This window comes from Neltuma alba, unplaced genomic scaffold (genome assembly GCF_004799145.2).
Source record: "Neltuma alba isolate B1F8T4 unplaced genomic scaffold, ASM479914v2 tig00011735_pilon, whole genome shotgun sequence".
Lineage (NCBI taxonomy): Eukaryota > Viridiplantae > Streptophyta > Magnoliopsida > Fabales > Fabaceae > Neltuma > Neltuma alba.
The window spans coordinates 52,120-76,840 of record NW_021636363.1 but is presented as its reverse complement, the minus strand read 5'-3'; the positions used below and the strand labels follow the sequence as shown (position 1 = coordinate 76,840).

The 24,721-nt window shown below is 35.1% G+C and overlaps 2 protein-coding genes and 1 pseudogene across 3 annotated transcripts; 1 reads left to right on the top strand and 2 right to left on the bottom strand.

The window, feature by feature from the left end:
• Window positions 1–1,719: 1,719 nt before the first annotated feature.
• LOC114717373 (serine/threonine-protein kinase 19-like) lies at window positions 1,720–6,250 on the bottom strand. 2 transcript variants are annotated; one of them, XM_028902496.1, is made up of 8 exons: window positions 6,060–6,250; window positions 5,792–5,865; window positions 5,522–5,602; window positions 4,855–4,947; window positions 4,428–4,547; window positions 3,942–4,013; window positions 3,109–3,186; window positions 1,720–2,486 (listed from the first exon to the last, which is right to left on the bottom strand). In XM_028902496.1, the coding sequence occupies exons 1-8, from the start codon at window positions 6,151–6,153 to the stop codon at window positions 2,295–2,297; spliced, it is 804 nt and encodes a 267-aa protein (XP_028758329.1). In that variant the 5' UTR covers window positions 6,154–6,250; the 3' UTR covers window positions 1,720–2,294. The 2 variants fall into 2 exon arrangements, with proteins under 2 accessions (XP_028758329.1, XP_028758330.1); XM_028902497.1 differs by lacking the exon at window positions 5,522–5,602.
• A 1,810-nt stretch (window positions 6,251–8,060) lies between these two features.
• On the top strand, window positions 8,061–12,844 carry LOC114717397 (probable methyltransferase PMT1; annotated as a pseudogene).
• A 1,047-nt stretch (window positions 12,845–13,891) lies between these two features.
• Window positions 13,892–23,258, bottom strand: LOC114717389 (dolichyl-diphosphooligosaccharide--protein glycosyltransferase subunit 2). The gene is made up of 20 exons (XM_028902514.1): window positions 23,121–23,258; window positions 22,203–22,347; window positions 21,557–21,746; window positions 21,348–21,437; window positions 20,933–20,995; window positions 20,680–20,749; window positions 20,522–20,586; window positions 19,917–19,971; window positions 19,365–19,492; window positions 19,168–19,283; window positions 18,948–19,017; window positions 18,421–18,525; window positions 18,244–18,333; window positions 18,006–18,154; window positions 17,656–17,767; window positions 17,475–17,558; window positions 17,036–17,116; window positions 16,733–16,957; window positions 15,390–15,512; window positions 13,892–13,945 (listed from the first exon to the last, which is right to left on the bottom strand). Exons 1-20 carry the CDS (start codon window positions 23,140–23,142, stop codon window positions 13,892–13,894), a joined length of 2,037 nt encoding a protein of 678 aa, XP_028758347.1. The 5' UTR covers window positions 23,143–23,258.
• Window positions 23,259–24,721: the final 1,463 nt, after the last annotated feature.

Below are 24,721 nucleotides of genomic sequence, written 5' to 3'. Positions count from 1 at the left end.
TTTTTTTAATAATAAGACATTTAAATAATTGAATAACTCTATTCTTGGAAGAAAACCATATCCTGTAAGATGATTTTTTTTGATAAAGAACTAGATGAGAAACAAACATAATTTAAAGAATGATCAAAGCATTAACTATATTTTATTAAACCCTAGAAGAAATTTGTACGATCTATTCAATACCAAAGCACTCCCACAAAGTGGGATAGGATTGAGATCTTACAAGGATTAATTAATTCGTGCCACATAATTCTTAACAACCATGTCAACTGATCAGATACGATTAGTTTTAATACCTTAAATCACCTAACCCAATCAACCTCACATATTTAATTTTCCCCTCAAGGGGATGCATGTTGAGCCGGAACAAAAGCAGACTATTAATAAAGCAACAAAACACATACGAACACGTGAGAACATAAACTATAATAAACCATTAGACACATCCCAATGCTCCTAATCTGCCAAACTTAGCCAAATTCTATGCACTTTCACGAAAAGACAAGGCTTCCAACAATTAGAACTTTCTATATAATTGATCAGTCAAACTCTTTGCATCAATTATCATTATTGAATACTAGTGTGGTCTTGTGCGCAACTATAGTGCATGAATGACTTGTAAGTTTTATAGGCCTCCTACTACTTGATAACAGGGAATACAATATTCGAGTTTTGGTAGGCTACAGCCTAAGCCTTGAGCATATTTAGCCTTCAACAAGTTTCATATATATTCGCTATACAATTATGCTGTTGCCAGGTAATATAGGCAGGGGATCATTGGGCTGCAGTTTTCAGGATGAAAAAAGAACTACATAATGTATCACCACAAATTAAATAAAGCAAAGACCGTGAATGCAACCCCCCACCATTTTCTTTTTTCAGCCGGCTTGGGATATTGTGGAATGACAAATAATACGCTCATACTCGGATAATGCTTAATCTACAAAATATATATATATATATATAGAGAGAGAGAGAGAGAGAGAGAAGACTCACACCCTAATCATTGTCCAATCATGACTATAATTCTGAATTAGAAAAAAATAGCGATGAATCATGAAAGCAAAAAAAATAAAATAAAATAAAATGCGTAGCACCGGGAAAACAAAATGATTTAATATGCTTGCAAACAAAATTCACGGGATATCCCTTCTGATCAAAGATTAAAACTAACTAAGGCTGAGAAAAAGGGTTGTCAGTCCCGTCATCTAGGAAGAGAATAATACCCCTTCTGTGCTTTATCAAATAAATCATGGATTCTGATCAAAGACTAGGAGGACCATTCGATTTCAGTTTGGAATTAAATTTTGAAGCCATTTGGAACTAATGATAGTGAAAGTAGTCCTTTGTCAGCAGCAGAAGTTACGACATTTGGATTCCTTTCCTCCGGTAGAAGCGTATCATCTCATCAGATGCAACACTTCGTTCTACTTTCAGGGAAATGAGCAAAAATGCAAAACCACCTTCCTGTTATTTAACTCATTTATCCTTCACAGGATATTCCTTTTTTCTCCTCGTTATGTTTAGATCCATAGCTTAAAAGCTCAAATATTCCATAGTACTCAGAAATGTTGTTTAACAACTGATACTATCAAATCGTTATTTACAGGATATTTCTGGTTTTTTCCCATTGCAGAACATATAAAATATTATTTTCAAACCAATACGGTTTAAGAAATTGTTATAAATAAATGCAGATCCTATGCATCATACAGAATCTGAGAAAAGAATGATACTATTCATGATTTATGAATAAGACGATTTCTTACAAATTTTATATTGTAATATTAAAAATTGAACTCGATGACTTTGACTTATTCATCCAATAAGGGACGATGAAATCTTAGAACAAAATAAATAATTCATGCATAGATGCTTTTGTTTTTAACAAACATATCAATCTATCAGATGATGAACCGCAACCATAATTCCCCAAGAAAGGTCATAATAGAAGAAACTAAGCCTAAACAAATGATACTGCACCATAAAAGACCTATTGAAGAAGAGACTCACATGAGCTTCTCCTGATCGATGTTGATTGTCGAAGAAGGTTGGTGTGATTGCCTGAATTCCATCACTTGTTCGCTTGATCAGGCTGGATAACAAATGACTCGTTCTCCTGATCAACGTGGATAACACTGTCTGTTATATAAAAGACAGCCTTTTAAGTAATTTAAGCTAATCGGCTAATTTTATCCAGGGCACGAATAACTAAACCAGCTTGTTAATTTGATAGCAAGGAAAAATGCCACCAAATCATACCATGCGTCCAAATATGTTTAGGACATTCCTGCCTAATCTTTTGAAACTTGAACAACTAAACCAGTCGGCGTCAAGTTAGTTTGAAGTTGACCAGATCCAATCAGATCACGAAGATGAAACCTCATATCAAGTGGAGACATTCGAAGGCGCTTCTTTTCCAAAGAACTTAACATCATCTCTTTATATTTACGACGGTTGAGAAGAGACATGATTTCCTTTCTTCCCTGAACAAAAGGTTTAAATAAAAAAATAATTAAGAAAAATTCATCGCAATACAAGAAATTAATTTCCATTCTCCCCCTGAACAAAAGTAACAAATGGATTATTGGATCCTTTAATTTGAACATAGTTCCTCATAAAAAAAAATCAGAATTTAATATGAAAAATTGACAGTATCTTTAGAAAGTTGGTATCTTTTCAAAGTAGAACAGAGTAGAACCTTTCAACAAGAAAGTTCAGTTACTGCCAGTTCCATGTAAGCACCCAAATCATATGCCACCAAATAAGCAAACAACACAACCCACAAAATTTTTCCCCATGCCCTCCAGTAATAAATATCTCCAGCAATAGAAGGTCATAGTTGGACTAGGTTACATATGAAAGGCTTATGCATGATGACCACGGACGCCATTCTGTTAAGTAGCGTTAGACTACAGTCCATAAATATTATATTATCTCAAACAAGTTCTCAAACTGTCCAGTGTCCTTCAGCGAAATCTGTAAGAATATAAAAAGGCTGAAATATAATGATATGAACATGAAAGTTACTAACAAGGCCACCAATTATAATTAAAGCCTATACTGACATACTTCCCATCATACTGCCTTAAGCATAAAATTTCATACCTGAGCAAGACCTTTAAGTAGTGAGCCAATACTTGGAATTGCAAACCAATACATGTTAGGATCGATAAGTTGCCGAGTCTGAAAATATGTATAAATGTTACATGCATAGAGGATTGATGGCAAAGACAGTCACAAAAAACTACACGAGAATCGTGTAAAGTATATTAAGGAACTGAGAACAAGATCATTTTCTTTCCACTTTTTTCTCCCTTATTTAAAAAACATGAGAGCCATTGGCATTACGACAGTTCTTCCATATTTTCTTCAATGTTGCTTTACATTGGACTTCACAAAAAAGGACACAAACACACGCATGCAAAACTGAAAGAAGAAAACCAAATTAGAAAATGATCTCAATCCCCAAGGTTTCTTCTCAATAGTTCATAAAAATCAACCATAAAACCTTATCAGTTTGAAGATATTACAAAACAAAAAGTGTTACAGAAAGTTGTGCTTTGTATGATTCAAAGCCATCCAATATCAAAGCACATACAAACTAAAATTATATCCACTTCCCTGCAAAAGGAAAAGGGGGGAAGCGAAACTACAACTTGGCAACCCAAATCTGAAAAATAGAAAAATTACATGGGTTAATATTTTCAAACTTGCCCAAGTTTTTTTTATTGTACATATAAAATTGATTCCCCCCCCCACCAAAAAAAAGTAATTTGTAAAGATAGGTGCCTCTAAGTTATATTTAAATACTTCTATTATGTTTAGAAATTTCAGCATAGCAATAGCCTGACTGGTAGCTATAACAACACTAACACAATTACAGACAACCATAGAAAGTAAACAAAATAGAAGGCGGTTTAGATTCATAGTTAACTCACAAGGACGCCTGCATTAATTAAAAGGGATATGTCACTGTCCTTCACCTTTCCGCCGAGTGACAAGAGTGAGTGCTGCAGCAAAATGTAGCGCACTAATTATGAGAAGCTGCTTTACAAATTGTCCCAGCTTACACAGGTGCGTGTGCGTGAGTGTGTGTGTGAAGAAGAGAAAAAGTATCTTGATAAAATTTATTAAGACTAAACTTCGCTAGTAAATGGAACCTAAAGCTCATTTGAAAATGCAATAACAACAACAATAAAAACAACCCTTATCTAGGTGAAGCCCACTATATGCATTTTGATGTATTCTAAGCTGATAAACTTCATGATAATGAATGTGAGTAAGCCAGATTCTAGAATATTCCCATTGACCCAAACTCAATAAACCAATCAGATAGTAAAGACTTCTGATGAGTAAACAGTATAATGAACATAGCTGGAAACAAGAACTGTGCAAGCATATGCAAAATAATAAATCTCACTCACAAGCTCCTGATGTTCAATGCCAGGCTCAAGCTTCGAATCAAGAACATGAGTTTTGAACCACCCAAAAACTTGATGCTCCCCTTGCTTCTTGTTATCCATTTTTTTAACAACATGATCTATCTATGCATCAACAGGTAAGCAACATACACATGTAAGTGCATCAAGAATCCAGTGGTCCAAGAAGGTGCACCAAGAATCCTTCAAAGTCTTAACTGAATCAAAAGATACACAACATGCATCTTTTTTTTCAAACAAAATGTTTGAAATGATGACAGTGTGGGAGAATTCAAATTACTAGCAACAGTTTGGTTCAAAAATAAATTTATTAGTAAGAGACTGCATTGTGAACCTTCCAGAAGTTCTTGAAAACAAAAGAATGCATAAATAAGCTGGTGATGACAGTATTAACGAAGCATATTCAACCAACCTGATTTAAGTAATCATTCAAAAACATTATCGCATGGTCATCTTGTCCAGTATTCAGTTTGAAAATACGCAGAACTTTATCCCTCTTAAGAGACTGCACAGAGAAAAACATGCTCCACGTTAGTCAGTAAGCAAGACAACACTATGGGGTATTTAGCACCACTTTCATCTTCATTTAGGAAGCCAAGGCTCTTTAGCATGTTAGATGTTTGTGTTTAGTATTCAAGCATAAAATTACAACACAAGCATCCAATATACTCCTCTAGACATCATTCCCACCATTACGGGGTGATTCATGCCTCACAAATTTCTCCAAGTAAAACGTCTTGCACAATGAGGAAGTCCTACATATGTATGCATCTGATAACGTAGTATTAGATATCTGCGTATCTGAGATTCCAATAAATCAAGCGGCTCCTAAGTAAATTCATATGCAAGTACAGCTAAAAGGCTTTTTTGTATCATGTAGAAAAGTATCAATAAAAATTTGTCACAATTGACTTTTGTATAGTAAATAAAGAAGTAGAAAAGAAACGCTTGTTAGACACAAATGCTCTAGATGAAATTATTATGCTCAGAATAAACTGCAGGGTAAAAAAAAACTACAACTTTTGTTCCTACACAGGCACATGAGAGTTTCGGAGTCTTGAGTGGATAAAGAACTGCACCTCTAATTCCCTATCCACCTGTGTTCGGTCCTTGACACTGCTATATAATTGTGATTTCAGAATAAACGGCTTAACCGAAAGCTGCAAAAGCACATCATAAAACTTGTAGCAAACGTAAATACTCTAACAAGATAAAAGAGCTAAACCGGATTTTCATGAAATCAAAAATGTATAAATCATTCGAAAGATTATCTCGGCTTTCTCTTCACTTCTGAGCATTTCTCGAATCATTAATTTAAATCAGAAGAACCAACTCTGTTAACGTCCAACCTGCTGAACGTGCGGAAACTGAGCTCGCATTATTCGAAGCGCCACCATTGTATCACTAAATGTAAGATCGTTCTCTGCATTTCAAATTTACCTACTTCAGGTGAACGCAGGGTAAAACCGAAAAATAAAGGTAAAGATGATAAAATCACAAAAGCAGCAGAAGAAAATAATATCAAAATTAGACTTTGATTGAAGAATTCACGCCAGTTCGATGATCACGTAGAAACTTCGATAAAAACATAGAACAATGCGAAATGAAATTACGTACCGAGTGATGGAGTTTCATCAGCGCCAGTGCCAGCGCTTTCTTCCTCTCTCCGGCGTTTCGCCCCTTTGGAAGAAGATTCGGGAATATTGTCCATGCAGCGCCTGCAGATCTGCCCAATTGATAAGCTTGAGATCCGACGTCGGGTTTAATGGGTCTAGAATTCGCTAGCAGATTCAGTACTAGCAGATTGAGATTAAGCCTTCCCAGAGCCTCAAGTACCCGACCTGACCAGATCGACGTGCGCGGGCGCGGTAAATTTTTTACGATAAGTGGTCAAAGTTTTCATAAATTTATTTGTCAAGCCTTTCAATTTTGTCTTGTGAGCCGAAAACTATTTTAGAGAGTAATAAACATCGCAATATAATTATTAATTTCTTTGTTCTTTTGTTGGCATTCTTTCTTTTAAAATAATAAAAATTTTCGAAAGTCATATTCTTCAATTACTTCTAAGATGTTTTTAGCAGCAAAATATATCCGAAATGGTGAATAATAGATATGCTTGAATAAGGCAAGAAATATTGGCAAACAAAATTAAGGTAAGAAATTACATGTTTTGGCAGATAACACACCTACTTCTTAACAATGGAGATTTTTGCCCCCCGTGATTCTGGCCACTCTTTGCAAATATAAATAGGTTTGTCTGAAAAAGAAAATTTGAAATTAATTAATTTTTTTTTGGGCAGAAAATTCTGAAATTAATTTTTAGTCCCTCTCAACATAATAGATTATCGGCGATTATGTACCCATCAAAGGTTCACATTGGTAGGCTTGAGCTAGCCCAAGTGTGTTTGGATAAAACCAAACCGTGGTTTGGAAAAGTGATTTTGGAGAATAGATTCTGGGGAAAATAGATTCTGTGAAAAATAGATTTTGTAAAAAAGTGATTCTGAGAAGTGAGAGTGTTTGGATAGTTGTTATCAAAAGCACTTTTTATATATACAAATTACTAAAAAAAGACATAAGTTAATATGATAATTACAGAAAAAATAGATTTTTGATATATTTTAATGAAAAATTAATATATGTTAATATAATTAATAAATAATTAATGTGTATATATATTTATAAAATATAAGATTAAATATATTTATAAAAAAATATTTAAAAAAAATAACAAGATACATATCATATAGGCCTTCATACTCTTCCTTCTTTCTCCAAAAGCAAAAAATTTTGCTTTTTCCAAAACCATGGTTTTGGTTTTTAGAGGGGTGTTTGGGTGATTGACACCCCAAACCATAGTTTGGGGTGTCACCCAAACACACTCTTAGTCTGACTTGAGGCACGTTTCTTAATGAAAATTTAAAACTTGATTCGCCCAATTCTTTTGATAATGCCCAATCCGACTTCTCGCATGAATAAGTTTGGGTGTACTGACTGGAGTTTCTACCGCGCTTGAAGGGTTGAGCTGAACGAGCGTGCAACAAAACTTGAAAAGGCATGCTTGAATTTCAGGAATACAATCTGGCCAAAAAAATGAAAAAATTCAGGAATGCAAATTTTATGCGGCTTTTCAAAAAATTGTTAGACTGCTTGACTTATTGGACAAAAAAAAAACTGCTTGACGATTAAGCTTTTATAAATCTTAAACAACCAATAAGTATTGATCCAAATAGAAAGGATTTGAATATCTTAAATATCATATTTTGTGATTGATTCTTGAGACGGTGTGAATAAAAAAAGATTGTTAAGAGGAGCCCACGTTATGGGACCTAAAGTATTTCAGAGATTAGTCTCTTACTATTAAATGAAAGATACTCTGGGCCGTCAAAAAAAATCTTAAACAATGCTCCCCTCCCTCTTGTACCAGAAAAGAAAAAAAAAAAGAATAATAATTCTCCCTTCAGGCTTTACAAATAAAAATAAATAAAATATCCACATTCACCGAGTTAATTCATCACTTTTGTGTTCTGGCAAAATTAAAAAAAAAAAAAAAAAGAGCATCATCCCTCGTGCCCTTCATGAACTCGCGCCTTCTCCGCCGCGGGCTCTTGTTTAATTGATTGCTCGTGTCCTTAGTTCTTTCTAGTTATTACCAGCTGCTGCCTCTAACACACAATAATATTTAATTTAAGAAATACTTAGCTTTAGATGTAGATCTCATTCATAGATCCTTCTTGATTTGTTGCGATTTTGGTTGTTATTTATCACACACTCACTTTCTCTTCCCCCTCAGGGCGAAGTTCTTGCATAAGGTACGTATGTTGTTGTATTGTCTTTTCTATTTTCCACTTCGAGCTCGGAGTCCGGTCCTTTTCTGTAGGGGAATAAAAGAAAAAGCTTAGATCTATTCTTTCATTTCACCTTCATCCTACAATTCACGAAGAACATGGCTTGGATCTGATTCCACAGCTATTTGCAAAATGATGTGATTTTATGTCTTGGCTTTACGTTGATAGGGAAGACTGTACTACTTGGTACCCTTTTTTTACCCCCCCCCCCCCCGGGGACCTCAAACTATTACTATTTTTCCTTTCCGCCTGGGGGTAAATTTCGTGAATTCTGTGTTTGTTTCTGTGTGATGAGTGTTGTCGGTCTCTTTCAGCTATCCTCGTCCGGGAATCGCATTCATGTGAATAGCTGGCAACTGCTGTCGGTGACTCGCTATCTTCTGTCCGTTATGCTTTTTCCAGTCTCGTCCCTACTTACCCACTTGCTCTTTTGCTTCATTTGCACTTCTCCTACGAAACTCGGAGGCGTTCACTTCTAGTTAGTAATCCCAGTTGGATTCGCTACATCTTCGGCGTTGGAATATCTTAACTCACGTGTTTGTCATAATTTATTTGAATGTGCTATTCTTCAAAGCTCACATTTCCCACTGTTACTACTCGAAATTCCTGTAGTGCTTTTGAGACCGTAATCCCACTATCTTTATCCCATCGTTTTTTCGAGGTTTTGCTTAGCTATTTGGTTTTGTTGATGATTTATTTGATCAAACAGTAATTTTTCTTTTCCCGGAAGAGTGTGCAGCTGGTCCCACGAAGAGCTAATGCGTTTATGCTAATTCTTACAATGCATGTAACGTTCCATTGATTTTGATTTCAACTTTTTGTGCAGCTTCGTTTTATGATTCTCACCGGCACTCCTGGATGCTAAATGGAATATGAATTATTGAGTCCGTGCCTTTAAATTAAGGGCATTTTGGGGGAACTTTGAATCAGTGAGTGCGGTGAGAAAATTTTGAGCTGGGTTTCGATTAAGCAATTGCTTGCCTTGTGAAAATTTGCAGTTTGATCTTCTGCCAGATGAAATCATAGTAAAAAGGTGATTTATTTGCAGTGGCAAGAATGAATCGAAACAGAGCAGATGGGAACCCGAGAAAGAAGCTGGTCACGTTGTTAGTGTTGGTCATTGTTTGTGCTTTCTTTTACTTGTGTTCTCGGAAAAGTGGCTCATCTCCTCTTGAGTACGGTAGTAAATCTTTAAAACACTTTGGTTGGGGAGGGGATGAAGATGCCAATGAATCTTCCTCCAAAACAATTGTAGGATATGGTCCTATGCTGAAGACAATTCCAGTGAGTTATCCTAGAATTGATCAAATTTTAATTTCCCATTCCTGCTAACCTCAAATATTAGTTCCTGTGATGAAATAATCAAGTCATCTTGTATTTCTTTTTACCTTTGTAAGGTATGCGATGATCGTCTCTCAGAGCTGATTCCCTGTTTAGACAGAAACCTAATATACCAGACAAGATTGAAACTTGATTTGTCATTGATGGAGCATTATGAACGACACTGCCCAATGCCTGAGAGGCGTTATAATTGTCTGATTCCTCCTCCCCCTGGTTACAAGGTGACTTTCTGGTCTTTGCTTGTTAGATGTTAGTGAGGACTTTCTGGGCTAAATCTCCTGTTTCTTATGCTATAAAAACAGGTTCCAATGAAATGGCCCAAAAGCAGAGATCAGGTATGGAAAGCAAATATACCCCATACCCACCTTGCAACTGAGAAATCTGATCAGAGATGGATGATTGTAAAAGGAGAAAAGATAGTTTTTCCTGGTGGAGGAACGCACTTCCATTATGGTGCTGATAAATACATTGCATCAATGGCAAATGTATGGCAATTACTCCATTATAGTTTGCGAATAGAATGCTACTGAAAATAAGTTCTCTCATGACTGGTAGTATATTAACATCATACTCATGAATGTACAGATGCTTAACTTTCCAAACAATAAGATAAACAATGGAGGAAGATTGCGGAGTGTTCTTGATGTTGGCTGTGGAGTTGCGAGCTTTGGAGGATATCTACTTTCTTCTAATGTAATAGCAATGTCATTAGCACCCAATGATGTTCATGAAAACCAGATCCAGTTTGCTCTAGAGAGAGGGCATTCCGGCATATCTTGGTGTCTTGGGGACAAAAAGACTCCCTTACCCTGGTAGATCATTTGAACTTGCTCATTGTTCTCGGTGTAGAATTGACTGGCTCCAAGAGATGGTATCCTTCTTCTTGAGGTGGATCGGTTACTCAGGCCAGGAGGTTATTTTGCATATTCATCTCCTGAAGCATATGCGCAGGATGAAGAGGAAGAGGATCGAAGGATATGGAGAGAAATGAGTGCTCTAGTAGAACGGATGTGTTGGAAAATAGCTGCTAAAAGGAATCAGACTGTTATATGGGTCAAGCCTCTGACAAATGATTGCTACCGAAAAAGGGAGCCAGGCGCCCAACCTCCTCTCTGCAAACCTGATGACGATCCTGATGCTGTCTGGGGAGTTAAAATGGAAGCTTGCATTACACCTTACACTGACCGTGAGTAACACCTTGCTCACTCATGCAGTGACTTGGCCTTTGTTTGATTAATCAACAGACATAAAATAAACCACTGATGAAAATGTTTTCAGACAACCAGAGTGGCTTTGTTGATAATTGTTTTTGCTGAAAAAGATTTTTTCACGTTGTCTGATGGTGCATTATTTATACTTGCTTGTGGATTAATATCTTTTGGATTATTAGCAGTTACTAGTATTAGTTCATGCTTTTGTATTGGGAATTTAAAATGTAATAATTGCATGCTGTGCTGGTGTCTACAGAAATGCATAGAGCAAAAGGAAGTGGTTTGGCTCCTTGGCCTGCACGATTGACTGCTCCACCTCCTCGTCTTGCTGACTTTGATTATACTACTGAAATGTTTTGAGAAAGACATGGTGACTTAATTTCTATACTACTTTTTCAGTTGCACAACTCATGCATCATTTCATTCATCGGAGGGGCCTAGGAACAAGTTCTGAAGGCTACTGTAAAAACAAGTAAAATAGGAAATAGAACAGAGAGTTGAAAAAGAATCTGCTGGAACTCAATATTAGCTCGCTGAAAATTTGAACAAAAGTGGTTGAGATCATAGGGTTCTTTATTTGATTACATTTGTTTATGAACTGTGATCATAGGCCAACCCACTACTCAAATGGATCATATTTTTTCATTTTGGCTCACATTTGTATGTTTTAGAGTAGGGTATATTTCTTTAGATCTTTGCTATAATTTCTTCAATAAAAATATGACGTTCAAAATTTTAAATCTTCAATAAAAATATGACGTTCAAATTTTAAAATAGACCCAATGATGTGATATCAATTATGAAAGCAATCCTCTTGGAGAATTGAATAGTAAAGATATAAAAATTTTGCATTTGGGCTCATTTTCTCCAGATGTGCTCTTGGAAGTTCTTTATATTGGTAAAATTTGTTGAAAATTTTGCAATATTTTTTATTACGCTAAAGAGAATTACTATTACTATGGTTTTTGGAATAATGACAGACTGATAATTTGTGCAGGAGGTGGACAACAACGAGTTGACAATTATTGGAGTGATGGACATGAAGGCAAATATGGGTTCGTTTGCTGCTGCTGGAGATTGAAGGACAAAGATGTCTGGTCATGAATGTGGTGCCTGAAAAATGGGCCAATCCCCTGAAGATAATATATGACAGAGGACTGTTAGGAACAGTTCACAATTGGTAGGGTTTCATATCTCACCTAGAGAGTGGATTGGCTATTTATATTAGGGGATGCCTATTACTCTTACATTATTTCTGTTTTATTTTATGATGATTTCCATCTGAAGGAAATGGTGAACCTGAAAAGCAAGATCCGATTCACGTCCCATTCATATGGTTTTTGTCAATCTCATCACCAGGAAGAATTTGCATTTGATGTACAGTTTCAAAGAAAAATAAACACCCTCGTGTTTGATTACATCAGGATTGGTGCCTGATTTTCAAATTTTTAACATGAAACCTTCCCTGTGGCTACTGTAAAGTAGTTCACACGGCATATTACTTCTGATAATGATATTCTTTGATTATAAACGTGACAAGTGTGAAGCTTTTTCAACCTACCCTCGAACATATGATCTACTCCACGCTTGGACCATATTTTCTGATATCATTGAGAAGGAATGCAGTCCCGAGGATTTACTGATTGAGATGGACAGAATTCCTCCGGCCGAAGGGTTTTGTCATCATCCATGATAGGCGGCCTGTAGTAGAGTATATAAGAACTATTTGCCAGCATTGCACTGGGATGCAGTGGCCATGTCCGATGCAGGGCAAGGTGAGGATGATACCGTGTTTATTATTCAGAAGAAGATGTGGCTGACGAGTGAAAGTGTCCGGGGTACTGGTGAGTACTCCCCTAAATGGAGACTTTCTGCCGTTGACATGGAAACCTCGGACATGTCAGATGCCGCATGGCCAAAGTGTAGTGCAAAATTGCTGATGAGCAACTATATCCAAGCTTGCAGTGTTCTTTTGCATGTTTCTATGATCTCTTCACTATAGGCGTAAGTCACAGTTTGAACTTATCTAGTTAGGAACTCTCAAAAAGTCGAAGTTTTTTGTTCCGTCTGGACGATTCTGAGGACTGAGCTAGCATACTGTATTAATTTATTCGTTATCAAGGTCCTATTTTCCTAATGTTGACGGTCACTGGAGATTTTACATGTTTGAAAAATGTATGGGGTTTTGAATATGATTAGGATTTTCCGATTGTTTTTGGTGACAATGCGGGACTTTTTTTGTTAAAAAAAAAAAAAAATCGAGAGGGTTTAAATCTTTGAATAGTATCTACACTCCATCTCATCCTTGCCATCTAAGCAGAACCTACCATTTTAAATGATAAAACCTAACGAACGTTGCATAGATAGAAATACGGTAACAATACGAATTCTTCTCGGTATGAGATTGGCGCCAGCGATTATGTGCTTGCCAGCGTGATTATGTTTCAGAACGATGATTTTGGTTCAGAACGATGATTTTGTATCCTACGGAGAACCTGTTTTGTTTGGGTTTTCACAATGTGCGGTTTATAACTTTATTATATACTAATAATAATAACAATAATTATTCAATTGGTTTTTTTTTTTGTTTTTTTGCCAAACTTTACAGCATTAGTTCGAATTTCGAAACAGTAATTCATGAATCATATGCCTTATTTGAGAATTTTCATGTTATACTGATATAGGAATAATAAAAAGTAATAACAATTAAAAACCTGCAATATAATTGGTCCAAATAAGGACATTAAATGATACTTCAAATAGCCCAGCAAATAGTCAAACTTTTCATTCTCTGTAAAATATCACGAATCTCCTATCAAACATTTGCAACATTTTTAATATTAGTAAGAATTGACATTTTCCCTTCAGTCCAAAACAAAAAAAAAGAAGACATTTCCCCCTTCTGTAATAAATATAACTTTGGTATAATAATGAAAGAAAACGTTGTTTTCCACAAATATTAGTTAAAATTATTGAATTCTACTTACAAATTTGCTTATCTTTAATTTTTTATATGAGGTTACCATTCAACCTCACACCTCATATATAATTAGGAACCATCTTCTTTGTCGTTGAGAAGGTGTTTATCCACGGCTCGTGGTTCCTATATTGTTTCATAATCCAAATTGAAAAAAAAGATACTGCTTCATCTTCGTCATGATCAAATTCAGTATCATGTTCATGATTTCATATTCATGAACTCTTATATTAAGAGAAGTTAGTTCTCCTGTTGTCAAGACAGGGTTCAAACAATAAGGATGGGTATTAAAGGGAGCTCTATAATATTATTTATTACTATTAATATAAGGCATATCACTTTGAATTTCAACTGAAGCTAAACTATGGAGTATGGATAACAAGTTATATATATAAATATATATATTTTAGCCAATTGGATAAAATATGATTTAGTATATTTTATCCTTTTTAACAACATTAACAATGCTATTTCATTTACTTTTTATGACTAAAATACCAACTTTCCCCAAAAATTATATTATATAATTTTCATTTCAAGTTTTTTTAAATAAAATGAGATTGATCAATGCTAAAGTTTGAAGAAATCATTTCAAATTCAAATTAATTTTACATTTTTTGGTTTAATAAACAAATTTATTTTCCTACCTTCAGCTGCCCAAAAAGGTAAGTATCTCATGATAATTTTAAATATTATTAAAATTGAGAGGATATGATTAAAACAATCTCATTTTTAATTAAAAGCGCAAATATATGCATACAAAAATTGATTAGGAAGACCCAACTAGCATACTGTGTTAATTTATTTCCCTTAATCACCGGAGATTTCACATGTTTGAAAAATGCACGCGGTTTTGATTTGCGAATAGGACTTTTAATTTCGTCTTCTTTTTTTTTTGGTGACACCATGGAACTTTTTGTGACGAAACTGTACAACATTAGTTGGAAACATCATTACGAGTTCTCCCTGTCTCTTCAATGCTACAAAAGTCATGAAAAAATAATCATGAAAATACGTACGATCACGCGCTTGCGTTTATTTTAATCTTTTGCTAAAATTAACAGTATCCGCATCAAAAGCATAATTGAAAAAGTCAAAAGACATTATCACGTATGGCTTGTGCATGATGCCTGAACTAACGTGAAAAGTTTCCGAAACACGACTTGTAAATAAGAAGAAAAAGAGTAATTAATACCAAAAAGAATTGACCAAGTTGGCAAACAATAAACTCACTGTTAATATAATGACCTCGTTAGTAAATGATTTGTAAATACTTCTATAATACTTTGTAAAGATATAGTGAATGTAACAAATTTATTTAAAAAACTTAAATTATATAGTTGATTGGAAGCAGTTAGAGATATTTTAAGTAGGTATTTTTTTATCAATCAATTAACTGGAATATAATTAATATTATTTTTAAAATAAAAATAAGAATGAGTTGTATATTGACTGAACTCTGCAAGTTTGCCTAGTTTAATATAGATCCTACAAAATTGAATTAGTACAGTTCCATTCAACGATCTTGCCAGATCCGCAATAATTTTAATGCATGCAGAGAGGCGCACACCTTTAACCAGAAAAGTAAGTAAAGTAACAGAACCGCAGCAATGCCAGCATGGAAGAGGGCGGCGTATGTGGCAGGTACTGTTGCTGAAGGGAAATTCTTTAGGTTCACTCCTAAGCGTAGTAACTGCAAATTGTGGAAGAGAAAGACACATGTTAAACGCCACATAGAAGATTAATAAAATATAATACCCCTCCAGTCTTAAGACCTATTTAACTAATTTAATTAAATTAAAAAAGTTAAGTAAATTAGTTAATTATAAGAAATATAACATATTTTTCTTAAAATACTATAATCATCTTCCTTAATATCCTCTCTCTCTCTTCTACTTGATTATGGTTGTAGGAGTATCTATAAGGGTAATTCAAGAAAAATTGATAAATATAAGAAATAGGTCCTATATTTAGGATCAACATCAACTCAACAATTAGATTTTATATTAAAGATTGGAAGAGTACACATTTTTCAATTCAACAATAAAGACTACCAATGATTAAATGTTAAAGTACTGAGCATTTCACTTGTGTAATTTCCAAATTATACTAGGAATAGAGGGATGAGCAATTTTGGTCAAATATGATGGAGTTCAAGCACTGAAAATGACCAAGTACCCATCATTTGTTTTTCTTATACTTTTTTCTCACCGCATTTTTCTGTTTCAAACCCCTCTTTCTCCTATTGCTTACCAAAAAAAAAAAACACCAATAACCGGTTCAGCCGCTTTTGGACTGGTTCAGTAATCAATTTATCGATTTCACAATTAACTCCATTGATACAGTATAATTTTTCGAACATAGAAAAAAAATTTTGGTCGTCTAAGTAGACAAGACCCTTAGTCTCATTATAAAACACTTTGATCAAATATAATTCTAAATATAATATCCAATAGTTGGATAAAATGTAAATAAATTTCTTAGATCTAAAAGTCGTATGCAGATAATCTTGATTCATTAAATTCGATAAGGAGCCCTTAAAACTTTCAAATTCATATAGATAGCCCTTTGTCATTAGTAAGTTACCCACAAACACAAAGCATAGCACATTACTGACAATGAAGTCCCCAAAACATTTTTTTTCTCACTTTTTTTTTTGTCTGGAGATAATCTCCTTAAATATATCCATAAATAACTCTTCTGAACTATAGGTCATGTAAAATAACCTTGTACGTGTTATGCTTTTATGATTGAAATAATGAGCTAACAAGGGGTTGTATGCACAAATTTAAAATTTTCAGAGATTCATTGTTCAGGTTTAAAAGTCAAAAACTTATCTTCAAACAAGTCAAAGTTCAATAAAGGTAAAACTTTGTGCACTGTAGCAACTTTGAGTATTTTAACAAGACTTACCCCAATCAAAAAGCCAACAAAGGGAAGAAGGGTCAAACTCAAGAAAGTGAGAGACACATTTTGAGGTGGTCGCTTTTCAGGAGCCCTAAATAAGTGAGTTATCTCTGCTTTGGGCCCATATCTTGAGTAAGGATCAACTGGTGGTGGAGGAGGACGGGCTGCCTTCTCAGGAACTACTGGAAGATCCAATTCAATATGGCCAAGAAATCGCAGGAAAGAGTTTTCCTGTGAGATCAAATAAATTTTTCCTCAGAATACGAGGTAGGAGAAAGAAATAAATAAAGACAACGAAGAGCAAGCTACCATTACAGCATCTCCAATTGTCAGCTCAATGTCATATCTGCCTGAGAGATAATACAATTTCTCCACCAAACCAAGAAAGTCCTAAATGCCAAAATGATCAACTGTTAGCAAGACAGGAGATGAAAATAAAACTTTACAGTATTTAATCAAGAGAAACACAAGTTTAGGAGGAAAAAAAAGTGTCGGCCACTATCGTAATCATCTCAAATGCAATTAAAGTAGACCAACCTATGCAAGCAATGTTTAGGTGCAATATATATGAAATCTAGCACTTCTGGTCTTTTCATGACATCATACAAGTTTGCATTTAGAGTAATTATTGACAAACTAAAGAATGCCTCATATGAATTCAATGATGCATAGAGAAATTATATCAATCCAAATGAACAACCAGTAATCAAGGGAGGAACTAAGACCTATGTAATAATCAATACTTAACTAGAACAATTTCAAACTTCTCCCCAGTACTTCCAACCACAAATATGTGCTCAACATTTGTCTCATGTCTCAACTTGAGAAATGCCTGTGGAACAACAAAATCCTCGACAAACTGAGTACTGGCAAAAAGGAAAAAGTAACGCAAGACCATGAGGCTTGCCAAATGAAAAGGCAAAAACAACCTGTTGAGGCTTAAAAGCATGACCATGGGATGTCATCAACTGAAAAGACAAACGCAACTTGGCCAGGTGGTTAGCTGATAGTGAAACTACACCATTTCCAGTTAAATCTAGCCTGGATAGTAAAAGAGGAATTGGAGATACAAAAAGTCAAAACCATACGCAATATAATGTTCTGAACAGAAAAAAGTGCATTAAGATATGAACTCATGGACATATTCAAACTTCAAAGATAATCGAATGAGATATGCCTGACATACTAATACTTAAACAGTAGTAGTTTTCTTATTAATGCTGCATAAAGCATGCATCAATTATCAAATTGGCTATTTTCAACCAAACACAGAACATACGTTTTTTGGGTTTCAATGCTTCCAAGATCACTGTCCAATACTGCAATTTCAGCATTGGCAATTTTAATAACTCCGGTGATGTATATTGGCACATGAGTTTGGCCCCCAGTAGCATAATCACTTCTTCTATCCAAATCTTCAAGGACCATCTACAAGATGTGTTTTAAATGTTATAATACCATGGACACGCATTCAAAGCACAATTTGATTCCTTAGGGAAAAAAATAAACAGGAATACCTCAAAAACAAACCCATAAGTTCCCACATCCACATTCTCTGAGAAGATGTCCAAGACATGAAGTCCACTTGTTGGATCATACTGGAGCTCCTGCAAACATGCAAAAGGAAGAGTACTCAAACAACAGAAAATAGAGCAAATCAGAGATAATAATATCACAAGATAGTCACCACTCACCTTACTCTTAAAAACAGCTGCACCTTTAGATCCAGAGCTGGAAGCTCGGACAAGCTTGACTGTTAGAGGCGGACCAGCACCACCAAGCACTGTCTTCACCCTAACCTGATGAATTTTATTAAACAAACAAAAATATAAACAAAAACCTCGTCATACTTTCAGCACACTAAAAGAGAACTTGAGAAGTAAGAGCAATACACAATTCACAATTGCAAATCTAAAGTTATGAAGAGAACACAGCAAAAATGCAAATGCAGAACAGATGATGTGATTAGGCTTTGGGACAAACTATGTTCTTTATAATTGTAAGGGGCAGCAGGTTATTTTATCCCAACGACAATGCTAACACTTGCGTTGTATGAGTGTACAAACAATCAAAACACAGCCCAGTATAAGTCATATCTATTAAATCCTATCATTAATCATAAGCCACTAGCTTCCTACACAAATTGTATAACGATTGACTACCACAACCTAAATTATAGAAAAACCAGAAAAGTGTTAAACATTTTGGCTGAGTTACATACCTTAAGCTGCTCTTTCTGGGTCAACGAGTAAACTGTTGTGGGAAGTGACAATATTAATGGGATGGAAACCCTTCAAGAATGAAAAATAATTCATGACATCCAACTTGCTCAAAACTCATGAAAAGGCAAATATATCAGAAAGAAGGAAGGCTCAAGAAGAAAATAAGGGAAACAGTGCCACAAAGAGGCAAATTACAATTGCTCCTGAAAAAGCACTTGCCTATTGCTCTCTAGAAAAGCTAAGGACTCTGCTTGATTGAAGAAAACCTTTGCATCTGCTGGGATTCCTATACCCAGGAAGAACTTTGCTAAACCCAAAATTTTATCCTCTGGAAGCTGGAAATTCAAATCCAAAGCTTTAATAGAAAATTCTCATAAATAATAAAGAAAATTTGTAATTCCTTATACTCTGCATACATTTATTTTTCCAGGAATTGCAGCCGCAAATGCTGTAAGCCCTCGGACAACTGAAGCAGTAGTGGAAAGGGAATCCAATTGTTCACCAATACCAACTATTTTCTCATCGAAATAGAAGGTTCCATCATCTGAAAATACACCAAGTGTTCATTTGAGACCAATATGCATGAAAAACATATGAAAAGAAGCGGTTGGAAAGAGCTAAACTTGGGCAGAATCTTCAAGAAATATTTGATGCCAGGCAACACTTGGTAGGAGGACTGTAATGCACTGACGATGACATGGAATAATTTTTTCCCCCAGACAACTAAGAAGGGCCAATTGAAATTGAAACTCCAGGTACAAAAATTATGGTAAAATTTTATGATTCAAATTAATTTCTATAAATATACTGAAATCAAGCATAAAATTTTCTAAAATAAGGACAACTTCACCATCTATCTTTTATCAAATGGACATCCGTTATAAAAGGACCATGGCAATTGCATCCGTCTGCAGAGTTTTAAATTTACAAATAACACTTTCAATAAGTTTAAGCATAGCTTCCCTTACCATAATATTCAATCCTGTCAAATAGCTTCAATATATCATTTTTCACTGCATTGATCTGCCAACATGTAGCTAAGATAAGAACAATGAAAGCTCCAGAATAAAAGCAATTTCAGTGCACAATAACCGGCTAACACAAATTAGCTGTCAGTGAAACGCAGGCCAGTTGATAAGTCACCTCTAACAACTATTCTATGGTGTTACTTTTAGCTACTTTCTCCTGCTAATATTTTCCACCCAAGTGACCCCTTTTTAGTTGGGTATGATGGCTTAGAGTTGAACCTAAAAGCCCTAGAATGAGCAGTAAGTGATACTGTTATCTCAGAATCATTTGGTTCGATTGGAATCAATTTGCCCCAAGCTAACATCATTTCATTTGACAGCACTCTTCCATCAAAACTGAATCAACGCCAATACATTACTCGTAAGACAGTTAATCACTTTCTGCAAACAAACCTAGTTGTACAAAGTTCAAACAGCCTCAGAAGCTTCCCCAAGAAAATTCACTATATAATATTATTTATTACCAATAATCTTGTTTAGATGAATTTCTAGAATGGCATATGAAACAATAGACGATTATATATTTTAAAGATCTAAAACTTAACCCTAGAGTGATCAATATCTGAAGATGCCAATGAGACCACTCCAGCAAGTGCTTCAAGTGCTAACCCTGCAGCATAATGGTAAGATCAATTTGTCAATGAAGGTCAAATCCGGGAAGAAAACCCTGACATTATCAAAAAATCATCATTGAATTCATTACCAGCAGCATATGTACTAGGCTCTGGATTAGTAGAGCTGTAACGCCATCTTCCATCACTTAGGCTCAAAGCCTGTCAATAATGCAGGATATCAACTCAAGCATTCAAAGAAAGGAAAGAATTATAAATGCAGCCAAAAAAAAAAAATCATATTGAAAAGGGGCTGTGGTTCTTATACTGAGTGTCCTAGCTAACATTAGAAGAGGCTATCCAAAAGCAAACCTACAAACATCTAACAAATAAAATATAATGAACCTTGATAGACCGGAAAGTTCCATCAGCATCAGCCAAAAGGACATCAGCATTAGGAGCATGATCCTGCACAGAAAGAAGGACAAAGATCTGACGAGATGCACCAAATGTACTTATAATGAATTGTAATATCAATTTAATAGGCCACATGTAGAAGAAACTGTACAAAGAAGATGCTAATACTTGAGAATAGCTTATATATGACCACGAGGATTAAAAGCACAATGAAGACCACTCACACACAGGATGAATGGGAAATGGCCACTCACACACAGTCTTAATGGGAAATGGAGCTCAAGTTATGAGTAGAGAAGAACAAGATAGTAATCTTCATATATGCATCAGATACTCTATAGGTAAAAACGCATTTCGTCTAACTAGCCTGCTTGGCTAACCAAGCATGAGTCCGAAAAATTACCTTGATAAGAATCAAATTTCCAATTGAGTAGTATAAGTCGAGCAAAGTACTTGCATCATTGATTGTGGCTTTAACTCGCGAAGCAATGTCCTTTTACAAAATCAATAAATTTTGGCATCAACTATGAGACTCAGAAGACACCAGTACATCTTTTGGGTGATAAAAATTTAAGCTGCAAATAACAGAACAATGCCTTCAGAACAAAATACCTTGAAAACCTCCTCATTGACCCCACATTTTAGTAAGCTATTAACTTTTAATGCATAGAACAAATCCTTCAGAGGAGAGGATGACCCAAAATTTCCCAGTACTTTCTGACAAGTAGTTGTGCTGACATCTGGCTTCTTTTCAATGGCAAGAATCTCAAAAACTCTCAAGGCCTCGTAAGCATCTTCTAAGCTGATAACAGACAATAGGACAATACTTACTGGACATGGATAGAATCACTTAAAATTCAATAGAGACAAATATCGAGTTTTTTTAAATATTAGAAGTGTAATGGTTAGAGTTCTTATAGCCAAAAACATTCTACATGAGCTTAGATCACGGTAATGCTGCATTTTGAATGAAACAATGGGGTGGTTAAATCCAAGAAAAACTAGATTATATGGTAGCTGATCCCAGACTCAATGAGACTCATGTGTGACTTAAGCTGTAACTCGATTCGGGGGAACCTTTAACCGATGCCAAAAAATAAAATCACGGCAACCTCATTATTTCCGAACGCCAATAAGAGTCGCTACGTTAGGAACTGAAACGTATGATACACACGTAAATTGACTTCTAATACAAATCACGGGGTACTAGACTTTTCAATGGGTAGCCATAATGGTGACAAAAAATCATTATAGTCACCTAGAAAATGATCCATCAATGGGAGTGAAGAGTTCTAAAGCAGCGGATCGATGAGAGTCAGAGATCGGCTCGAAATTTGTCGCAGCTTGACAGATTGAAAGAGCCAAAAATAGCGCCAGAAATCCTCCTAGGCTTCTGGCCATTCCTGCACTCACGAATCAGAAAAATTTAGGCCAATGCAAATGACACTGCAGTGCTCACTAATTTAGGGTTTTAAGTCGTGAAGAATGTGAGAATTAGGCAATGCGCGGAAGTTATATCAGAAAATAGATCGGTGACGTACTTGTTGTACACGACGACGACTTCAACTGAGAGCATAGGAGTGAGACTAATATATGCATTTGAATTCTCTCGGAAGGCGAAATAGTTAAAGGGTTTGGGACACTCGGATAAATTTAGCAATTTTCAACTTTCAGAAGTCAGATCTCTGGGCAAGGCGGTCAATATCTTATGGTTATTTTTTTATGGGAAATTAAAATAAAAAAGTAAAATAAGTCTTAAAAATAATCATTCTTTATTTTAAAATTTGTTATTACAACCTGTTTAAGTTATTATTATTTATTAGAATTTCTCGATAATTATTTCTTTTTTTTTAAACTTAGTTGCAATTTTTCCTATTTTCTAACCATTCCCAACTGATGGCAGCTGGCAGTTTGTTGGGTTTCAACTTCCATCCCCCTCTCACCGCACTTATAATTGATGACCCACGATTGATTATTTTTTAACGGCTAATGTTGATTTTTTTTTTTTTTTGGGGACCAGAACGGCTAATGTTGATTGAGGATTCACACTACTTTCCAAAATATAAAGTATCTCTGTAATTATAACATAATGACAGATAAATGTGAAATTTAGCGGAGGCTTAAAGTCAAGTTACATGCAAATACGGTCCAGCAATTTCTATACGATTTGCGATACCTCTCCTGATACCTTCGTTCATGTTTGTTGCTCAGCACCTTAGCGTCTCATTTCCAAATTTTAATGCTGCTGCTGCTTCCTCATTTCTCAGAATCAATGCAGTCTAAGTCCCCATAACTCCATACTCTACGTCAGATCATCACATGAATGTCAATTGAACGCAAGTATCTCTGTTTGCTGACTATAGCTCATTTTATGAAAAATTACAGTAAAATTCCACCTAAGAAAATTAATTAAATACAAAAAATATATTAAAATCATTAAATTATTCTGAAATCTTAAAGGATCTCATTACAATATAGTTTATTTATCTAATTACCAAATTGTCCTTTTTCTTTTTTTAATTTTACATTGACAAGTAAAAGAACAGTCATTAATAACTTAAGGTGTAAGGATTAACAACTATTACAGCAGCTACTGACAACTCATGCATTACATTTTAATCGTTACACCCTAAGTTAATAACTACTCTTTCAGTTCTCAATGCAAAATTAAAAAAATTATAACAACAACAACAATTTACTAATTAAACAAATGGAATCTCTTACAATGAGGTTCCTTAAAATTTCACAATAATTTGATGGTTTTAAAAAATCTTTTTGCATTTAATTATTTTAGATAAGACCTAATTGCAATTTTTCCCCTTTCATAACTTTATCGTCATTTTTTTCATGGTCTTGCACTGAAGAAACAGTGATGACCATAAAGATTGGTAATATTTTCTAGAAACCAACCGCCACTGTATTAAATGATTATTAACGCATTCCAATACACTAGCCAGATCAGTCAGTCATCCACAACGTATTTTCGTACAGGTCTGCGTCTCATCTCTCCCTTCGTGTTTGCATTTTGCCTTCTTCTCTTGAATATCTTTTTATGAATAATTGCCCTGAATTGAAGAAACGGTGTCGCAAAGATGAAGCCCAAGAATGGGGGAAAATGGGCCATGTTCCTAAGATGGTAATTGACTATGAGAAAATATCTTGGCTAGTGAAAGAGTGATGATGACATCTATCACATATTGTTTTATAAGCTTTGCAAAGATGATGCACTTTACATATGCTATATATGATTTGCCCATGCAATGCAATGTTTGAAAAACTGATTTAAATGGTATGCCCATTTTCCCTGTTGTTAATTTGATCATCATCGATGAGACTGCGTTCCTTGCATAGCCTTTGTATCTTTTGTTGAACTCAAGGTTATGATGTAAATATGCCATATTAATCATAATCCTCGATATGGAGCCAATGTTTGAGGTATACTCAGTTATTCAAGTGCTTTGGAATGATAAAACAGAAGGTTTGTGATTAGAATGGATGCCAAAGTGGATACATGGAATGAAAAATTGTTATCTCATTGCCCATGTATGCTTTTTTGTTGCCTTACTAATTAGTCCCTTTCAATTTGGGGTCCAAACCAAAAATTAATGAAGAAGGAGCTGGGTTAGGAGTATTATGCAGAAATAAAGTAGCAGCTTTTTTCAGAGGCATGTGCAGGTACACGAGCTACTTTTTCCTCCATGACTGAAGCAATGACTACTAGCAGGGCTCTCATGCTGGCACAAGAGTGAAGGGGAGAGGAGTGTATTAAAAATAGAC

Excerpts from the sequence above, each read along its gene's own strand:
- LOC114717373 (XM_028902496.1), bottom strand. The coding sequence starts at position 6,153 with ATGGACAATATTCCCGAATCTTCTTCCAAAGGGGCGAAACGCCGGAGA. Across the intron at positions 5,603-5,791 it reads AGTTTCCGCACGTTCAGCAG|CTTTCGGTTAAGCCGTTTAT; the intron begins GTTGGACGTTAA and ends GTGCTTTTGCAG. Across the intron at positions 3,187-3,941 it reads TAATTAATGCAGGCGTCCTT|ACTCGGCAACTTATCGATCC; the intron begins GTGAGTTAACTA and ends ACATATTTTCAG.
- LOC114717389 (XM_028902514.1), bottom strand. The coding sequence starts at position 23,142 with ATGAACGAAGGTATCAGGAGAG. Across the intron at positions 19,284-19,364 it reads CAATTCCTGGAAAAATAAAT|CTTCCAGAGGATAAAATTTT; the intron begins GTATGCAGAGTA and ends TTGAATTTCCAG. Across the intron at positions 13,946-15,389 it reads ACTTACTTTTCTGGTTAAAG|GAACCACGAGCCGTGGATAA; the intron begins GTGTGCGCCTCT and ends GAAACAATATAG.